This window comes from Oncorhynchus masou, chromosome 6 (genome assembly GCF_036934945.1).
Source record: "Oncorhynchus masou masou isolate Uvic2021 chromosome 6, UVic_Omas_1.1, whole genome shotgun sequence".
Classification (NCBI taxonomy): domain Eukaryota; kingdom Metazoa; phylum Chordata; class Actinopteri; order Salmoniformes; family Salmonidae; genus Oncorhynchus; species Oncorhynchus masou.
Window position 1 is genome coordinate 43,056,059 of NC_088217.1, and position 8,544 is coordinate 43,064,602.

At 47.7% G+C, this 8,544-nt stretch overlaps 1 protein-coding gene across 1 annotated transcript in view; it reads left to right on the plus strand.

Annotated features, from left to right (window-relative positions):
• Positions 1–7,475, plus strand: part of LOC135541615 (mitochondrial S-adenosylmethionine carrier protein-like) — a 75,847-nt gene extending 68,372 nt beyond the window's left edge. Inside the window, exons 6-8 of the mRNA XM_064967924.1 lie at positions 1,759–1,801; positions 6,175–6,244; positions 7,411–7,475. Coding sequence (XP_064823996.1) covers positions 1,759–1,801; positions 6,175–6,244; positions 7,411–7,475 — 178 coding nt within the window. The remainder of the gene's footprint in view (positions 1–1,758; positions 1,802–6,174; positions 6,245–7,410) is intronic.
• The last annotated feature ends 1,069 nt before the right edge of the window (positions 7,476–8,544 follow it).

Consider the following 8,544-nt stretch of genomic DNA (forward strand, 5'->3'; position numbering starts at 1 on the left):
CTTCCTCTCCCTGTAACTTCCTGTGTTAGCTGATGGTGCGCTTCCAGTTGCAGCCCTCTGTCACTTTCCTGTTCTTTCATCAGTCCCTGAGCTCCAGACCACAGCCCTCTCATTTATGAATCATCGCTACAGGGGGAGAAACGGCAGATAGAGGGAGAGAGTGTGTGTGCATGTGAGAGAAAGAGGAGTAGAAGAAGAGAGAATGAGAGAGGGATTATGGTAGAGGATCCTCAGGAACCAGGGACTGGCTATACACTTTTTCTACCTACATCTATCTACCCCTCCATCTCTCCACCCTACCTCCATCTCTCCATCTCTCCACCCTACCTCCATCTCTCCACCCTACCTCCATCTCCCCCACACCATCTCTCCATCCTACCTCCATCTCACCCACTCCATCTCTCCACCCTACCAACATCTCTCAACCCTAACTCCATCTCCCCCACTCCATCTCTCCACCCTACCGCCATCTCCCCCACTCCATCTCTCCACCCTACCTCCATCTCCCCCACTCCATCTCTGCCACCCTACCTCCATCTCTCCACCCCTCCATCTCACAGCCCTACCTCCATCTCTCTACTCCTCCATCTCTCCACCCTACCTCCATCTCTCTAACCCTCCGCCTCTCTACCCCTCCATCTCTCCACCCTACCTCCAACTCTCCACCCCTCCATCTCACAGCCCGACCTCTATCTCTCTACTCCTTCATCTCTCCACCCTACCTCCATCTCTCTACCCCTCCATCTCTCTACCCCTCACTCTCTCTAACCCATCCATCTCTCTACCCCTCCATCTCTCTACCCCTCCATCTATCATCATACCTCCCTCCACCCGACCTACATCTCTCTACCCCTCCATCTCTCTACCCCTCCATCTATCCACCCTACCTCTCTCCACCCTACCTCTATCTCTCTACCCCTCCATCTCTCTACCCCTCTATCTCTCCACCCTACATCTATCTCTCTACCCCTCTATCTCTCCACACTACCTCTATCTCTCTACCCCTCCATCTCTCTACCTCTCCATCTCTCTACCCCTCCATCTCTCTACCCCTCCATCTCTCCAGCCTACCTCCATCTCTCTACCCATCCATCTATCCACCCTACCTCTCTCCACCCTACCTCTATGTCTCTACCCCTCCATCTCTCTACCCCTCCATCTCTCTACCCCTCCATCTCTCCAGCCTACCTCCATCTCTCTACCCCTCCATCTCTCCAGCCTACCTCCATCTCTCTACCCATCCATCTATCCACCCTACCTCTCTCCACCCTACCTCTATGTCTCTACCCCTCCATCTCTCCACCCTACCTCCATCTCTCCATCCTACCTCCATCTCTCCACCCCTCCATCTCTCCACCCTACCTCCATCTCTCTACCCCTCCATCTCTCTACCCCTCCATCTCTCCACCCTACCTCCATCTCTCCATCTCTCAATCTCTCAACCCTACCTCAGGACAGCGGGAGTACTGGCATGGCTCCTCATTCACTTTTCCAATGTCTTGTGTTATGGATTGCACCATGAGAATCATTGTGACCTTTGACCATGTAAAGCCACTGAAAAGTCACAACTCCAAAGGAAGGGACATTGTTCATTTAGTTGACAAGAATAGTCTTATTCTTCTTACCAAGGTGTTTGATAGGCTTTTGGTCTGGCATTTCCTTGTCTTCCAGATTATCTGAAAGGGTTGTTAGAAATATGACATATTGATTGATAATGACAGGCTGTATTTATCACATTTCTGTTGTTCTTCATTTTCCGATCCCATTCTCTCTGGTCCAGTTCCACTGGGAGTATGTAAATGTATGTAATCCTCCTCTCTTGTCTCTTTGTGCTGTAATTTGTCCCTGTAATGATGGTGCAGTAAAGTCATAATAGGCTGCTTATGTTCTGACACATTTACAGCTGAGTCGGCCCAACTAGGCCATATCTCCTGGACAATACAAAATAGGAAATTACACCCTCGTTTAATGGGTTCACCACGGCTACAATCAAATGGAGCTGCAATTAGTCATCCACTTCTAGCATGGTCAACCGTCTCTCTCTCCCTCTCTCTCTCTTCCTCCTTCTCTCCATTGTCTGGCCCTGGACACACAAAAGCCATTTCTCTTTGAAAAGACAGCATTAGTGAGGGTGACATCATGTCTCCGGGTGTGGGCTTCAGAACATTCCTTTAACATGAGGCCCAAACGGGCAGCACAGCGTGGACGGATCAGGAGGGGAGGGAGGGAGGACAGTTGGCCACACAGCTGTGGGGGGAGCAGGGGACGGAAGTCCTCCAGAGTAAGACGTATCACAAGTCCCTCTTTGTCACCCTCTCAACGGCCTGCACTCCAGGCCATCTGCATACAGTTGTCAGGGAAGAGTTCTACTGGACAGGCCAGCTCTGGAATCTGGCCCTTCTCCACCTTTTCGCTCTCCTCTCCCATCCTCTCTTATCTCTTCTTGCCTCTCACCCCTCTCCTTTCCTCTAACAGCCTGGGTAAATTGCAGTCTCTCCTTGAGATCCCTGGCCTGAAAAAAAACAACACAAAAGCGTAGAGTGGACAATAGAGTGAAACTCAAGAAAAAATAAAATGAATAGCTAGCTAACATTTATAGGTATTTTTTGGCTGTTGGGAGAGTCATGAGACTATGTGAGTTTCTATGTGTGTGTCTGTGTGTGGCATTCTCACCCTGAGCTCCACATCTGCTCCGGGGGTAGAAATGTGCTGTGTTACAGCCTTTTATTTCTGTTTCATACGGAGCCAGCAGCACAGCCAGCACAGAACAGCTGTCAGCAGACTCCAATAGCTCCTCACACATCACCCAACCAGCACACAGTACAGATCTGCAGAGCCGGGATTCATTCCACTTGCACACTTTGGGATCAATCTATACTGAGAAATGTACACACAGCTCAAACTTTCATGCTAATATCTCACTGACATCATTGCATGATTTTCGGTCAAACTTGCACACATTTTCCAAGTTAGGGTTTAGCCCCCTGTAAATCGAATTCACTCAACAAATTAACCAGAGCAATCACCAAACCCACACTGTTGGACTGCACTGACACCCTGCTGTTCAACTGAGATTCTCATAGTTGTGTTACTGTTCAACTGATATTATAGGTGAATGTGACAGTGTTCACTTTGATGGTTTGAGCCTCTGACCACCAAAAAATCACCAACACACACATGCCGTGTCTACCTCCCATGGCCCACCAAACCAACACAGCTTACTATCACTGACATAGTATGTAATCATTACTAAAACCATGAGACTGAAACACACCACATAAGTCTAAGCACCACACACACACACGAGCGCACACTCACACACACACATAGAGGAGAATGAGAATGAGGTAGGTCTATTCTCCATTTTCTCCATGACCAGGCAGATTTACCTCTAATCGTTATTCATGAAGGAGAAGAGAGAGAGTTGAGAGGCTTCCCACCACACATACAGGCCTTTGATGTGAAAAACAAAGTCTCCCTTTTAATCTGCAACCTAATGGAATACACATGACGCACCCCAACCATATACTGTACCTGACAGCTCTCCCAGCTCTCCACACTGTGAAAGGGTGTTTTGGGGTTTCTGTACTTGTGTGTGTATTTGATTTGAGTGTGTACTGTATGTGTGTACTTATGTGTGTGTGTGTGTGTGTGTGTGTGTGTGTGTGTGTGTGTGTGTGTGTGTGTGTGTGTGTGTGTGTGTGTGTGTGTGTGTGTGTGTGTGTGTGTGTGTGTGTGTGTGTGTGTGTGTGTGTGTGTGTGTGTGTGTGTGTGTGTACGTGTACGTGTTATAAAGAGGACATGTATGCTAGAGATTAAGTTTGCATGGGAATTCATATTTGTAATTATTCCATGCTGTTCCTCAATTGCAGCAATCATCCCTGCTTCATTTATTCTAGAGCAACCAAACTATCACAATGTGTTTTCAAGAAGGACCAGGAATTATCTGTTGTCCTCGGGCAGAACCTGCAGCCCAACGACAACCAGAACTCTACACCAGAATCCAACACAATCCAACAGCATTCAGCCCACCAGCGTTGAGGAGGGAATGATTGTTGTTTTACAGCAACCCCAAAGAAGACAAGTAAAGGTTGTGTAATTAGCTAGGGGTGAGGTATTGTGTAATTTGCTAGGGGTGAGGTATTGTGTAATTAGCTAGGGGTGAGGTATTGTGTAATTAGCTAGGGGTGAGGTATTGTGTAATTAGCTAGGGGTGAGGCATTGTGTAATTGGCTAGAGGTGAGGTATTGTATAATTAGCTAGGGGTGAGGTATTGTGTAATTAGCTAGGGGTGAGGTATTGTGTAATTAGCTAGGGGTGAGGTATTGTGTAATTAGCTAGGGGTGAGGTATTGTGTAATTAGCTAGGGGTGAGGTATTGTGTAATTAGCTAGGGGTGAGGTATTGTGTAATTACCTAGAGGTGAGGTATTGTATAATTAGCTAGGGGTGAGGTATTGTGTAATTAGCTAGGGGTGAGGTATTGTGTAATTAGCTAGGGGTGAGGTATTGTGTTATTAGCTCGGGGTGAGGTATTGTGTAATTAGGTAGGGGTGAGGTATTGTGTAATTAGCTAGGGGTGAGGTATTGTGTAATTAGCTAGGGGTGAGGTATTGTGTAATTAGCTAGGGATGAGGTATTGTGTAATTAGCTAGGGGTGAGGTATTGTGTAATTAGCTAGGGGTGAGGTATTGTGTAATTAGCTAGGGGTGAGGTATTGTGTAATTAGCTAGGGGTGAGGTATTGTGCAATTAGCTAGGGGTGAGGTATTGTGTAATTAGCTAGGGGTGAGGTATTGTGTAATTAGCTAGGGGTGAGGTATTGTGCAATTAGCTAGGGGTGAGGTATTGTGTAATTAGCTAGGGGTGAGGTATTGTGTAATTAGCTAGGGGTGAGGTATTGTGTAATTAGCTAGGGGTGAGGTATTGTGTAATTAGCTAGGGGTGAGGTATTGTGTAATTAGCTAGGGGTGAGGTATTAGTTAGGTTCCAGTTCAACCTGTTTTATAGGCCGTTGGCCCAGCTAGCGCCTCATGTTACACTATTTGAGCATCAACACAGAAATATGGAACACAGAGGCCTGAGCTCATCCAAATCCATAAGCTCCATGGTGAATATTGAACAAATGTTATTTCGTAACTCTGGCAAGATAGCATTGACTCCAGACAGTTCTCTTCAGCTGGCTCCATTCTGTTCCCTCTCAACTTGGATGAGACTTAACCTCCATTAACATGATAATATAAGTGCTTAGCTTCTCTTCTCCAAATAAATGATTATGTTCTCATATTATGAGAACAGTATAACTTCATCAGCCAGGCCTTTTCTGCTGAGCTGAGGAATTCTGGGGACCTTTACTGCAGTCCTCGTCTCTGGGACTTTCATGTCTTCCCCTTTCTCCTTCCCCCTGTCTTTCTTGTCCTGTAATGTGCTTGGGAAAAGAGTGAATTACATCACTCCAAAGACGGAGAAGAGTACACAAAAATAGCTGCGCCGTTTGGTTCCCAGCCGCAGGCCGATTCCGATGAGGTTTGAGATGTTTTTCATGTGCCTGATAACTCTTACAACCAACCCTCTCTTTCTTTAACTCTTTCTCCTTCATTTGCTGCTCTCTCTCTCTCTCTCTCTCTCTCTCTCTCTCTCTCTCTCTCTCGCTCTCTCTCTCTCTCTCTCTCTCTCTCTCTCTCGCTCTCTCTCTCTCGCTCTCTCTCTCGCTCTCTCTCTCGCTCTCTCGCTCTCTCTCGCTATCTCTCTCTCGCTCTCTCGCTCGCTCTCGCTCTCTCACTCTCTCTCTCTCTCTCGCTCTCTCTCGCTCTTCACTCTCTCTCTCTCTCTCGCTCTCTCTCACTCTCTCTTGCTCTCTCGCTCTCTCGCTCTCTCGCTCTCTCGCTCTCTCGCTCTCGCTCTCTCTCGCTCGCTCTCTCTCTCGCTCTCTCTCTCTCGCTCTCTCTCTCTCTCTCTCTCTCTCTCTCTCTCGCTCTCTCTCTCTCGCTCTCTCACTCTCTCTCTCTCTCTCGCTCTCTCTCTCTCTCGCTCTCTCTCGCTCTCTCTCTCGCTCTCTCTCTCTCTCTCTCTCTCGCTCTCTCTCTCTCTCTCTCTCTCTCTCTCTCTCTCTCTCGCTCTCTCTCTCGCTCTCTCTCTCTCGCTCTCTCTCTCTCGCTCTCTCTCTCTCGCTCTCAGCCTCAGTGGTCATGGAGGCAAGGTCACACACCCTTTTTTTGGCAGGCTGCAGTGTGTGGAGCTTTTGCAGGTGCAGAGGATTATATGCTGCTTTGGGAAAGGCAGAGAGAGAGGATGGAGGGGAGGTTGGATGGTAGAAGGCCAGGAATATAGAAAGTTTACTGAAGCCACATTCCTGAAGAATTCCACACAGGTTGCCTCAGTTGGCACAGTCTTTCACTTGTGGCACAGGTCTGAAAATAAAAGAACTGTAGAAAAAAGAGAAGGCACTGGTTTGATTGATTGTTTTTGCTGTAGATAGGGGTAGAGTTATTGGTCGATTGACTCAGACCGTCAGTAAGTGCTCCACACTTACAGGGCTCGGTTTCAGTGTTGTGTCTCAGAACAGATGAGCATCAGGGGCCCAGAGGACAGGAGGAGAGGAGGAGAAGAAGAGAGGAGAGACCATGAGAGGGGGAGAAGGGCCTGCCCTTGGGACTGGGGCCTGTGCAGCTGTCTGACCCCCTGAGCAGTGAGGCCTGTAGCAGAGAGAGGGAGGTGGAACGAAAGAGGGAGAAAGAGAGGGAGAGAGCAGTGGAGAGTGTGAGAGAGTGCATGAGTAACAGAGAGAGAGACCGATACAGACACAAAGAGGGAGACAGACACAGAGAGTAAGAGAGAAAGACAGAGAGAGTTGGGCCATAACTCTTGAGTACCGGTATGTGTGACAGGCCAGACAGAAAGCAGATTGATGGGAGCTGTGGGTTGGGTTGGGGCTGAGGACACTGCACTCTGAGGACCAGAGACATGGACATAAGCCACCCCACCTGGTGCTAACACACACTGGGGATACGGGGGGTAGAGGGAGAGGCGAGGAGCAAGCCAGAAGTAAAGAGGGAATAAGAGAGGAGCAGTAGTGTAAAGTACTTAAGTAAACATACTTTTAAGTACTACTTAAGTTTTTTGGGGGGTATCTGTACTTTACTTTACTATTTATATTTTTGACAACCTTTACTTTAACTTCACTACATTCCTAAATAAAATATTGTACTTTTTACATAGATTTTCCCTGACAACCAAAAGTACGAGTTACATTTTGAATTCTTAGCAGGACAGGAAAATGATCCAATTCAAGTACATATTAAGATAACACGTGGTCATCCCTACTGCCTCTGGCCTGGTGCACTCACTAAACACAAAGGCATCTTTTGTAAATAGTGTCTTGAGTGTGGGAGTGTGAACCTGGCTATCTGTAAGTCATGTCTGAGTGTGGGAGTGTGATCCTGGCTGTCTGTAAGTCATGTCTGAGTGTGGGAGTGTGATCCTGGCTGTCTGTAAGTCATGTCTGAGTGTGGGAGTGTGACCCTGGCTGTCTGTAAGTCATGTCTGAGTGTGGGAGTGTAATCCTGGCTATCTGTAAGTCATGTCTGAGTGTGGGAGTGTGACCCTGGCTATCTGTAAGTCATGTCTGAGTGTGGGAGTGTGATCCTGGATGTCTGTAAGTCATGTCTGAGTGTGGGAGTGTGATCCTGGCTATCTGTAAGTCATGTCTGAGTGTGGGAGTGTGATCCTGGCTATCTGTAAGTCATGTCTGAGTGTGGGAGTGTGACCCTGGCTATCTGTAAGTCATGTCTGAGTGTTGGAGTGTGATCCTGGCTATCTGTAAGTCATGTCTGAGTGTTGGAGTGTGATCCTGGCTATCTGTAAGTCATGTCTGAGTGTGGGAGTGTGACCCTGGCTATCTGTAAGTCATGTCTGAGTGTGGGAGTGTGATCCTGGATGTCTGTAAGTCATGTCTGAGTGTGGGAGTGTGATCCTGGCTATCTGTAAGTCATGTCTGAGTGTGGGAGTGTGATCCTGGCTATCTGTAAGTCATGTCTGAGTGTGGGAGTGTGACCCTGGCTATCTGTAAGTCATGTCTGAGTGTTGGAGTGTGATCCTGGCTATCTGTAAGTCATGTCTGAGTGTTGGAGTGTGATCCTGGCTATCTGTAAGTCATGTCTGAGTGTGGGAGTGTGATCCTGGCTATCTGTAAGTCATGTCTGAGTGTGGGAGTGTGATCCTGGCTGTCTGTAAGGCATGTCTGAGTGTGGGAGTGTGATCCTGGCTGTCTGTAAGGCATGTCTGAGTGTGGGAGTGTGATCCTGGCTATCTGTAAGTCATGTCTGAGTGTGGGAGTGTGATCCTGGCTGTCTGTAAGGCATGTCTGAGTGTGGGAGTGTGATCCTGGCTGTCTGTAAGGCATGTCTGAGTGTGGGAGTGTGATCCTGGCTGTCTGTAAGGCATGTCTGAGTGTGGGAGTGTGATCCTGGGTGTCCATACATTTTAAAAACAAGAAAATGGTATTATTTATACTTGTACTTTTACTTTTGAAACTTCAGCATATTTCAG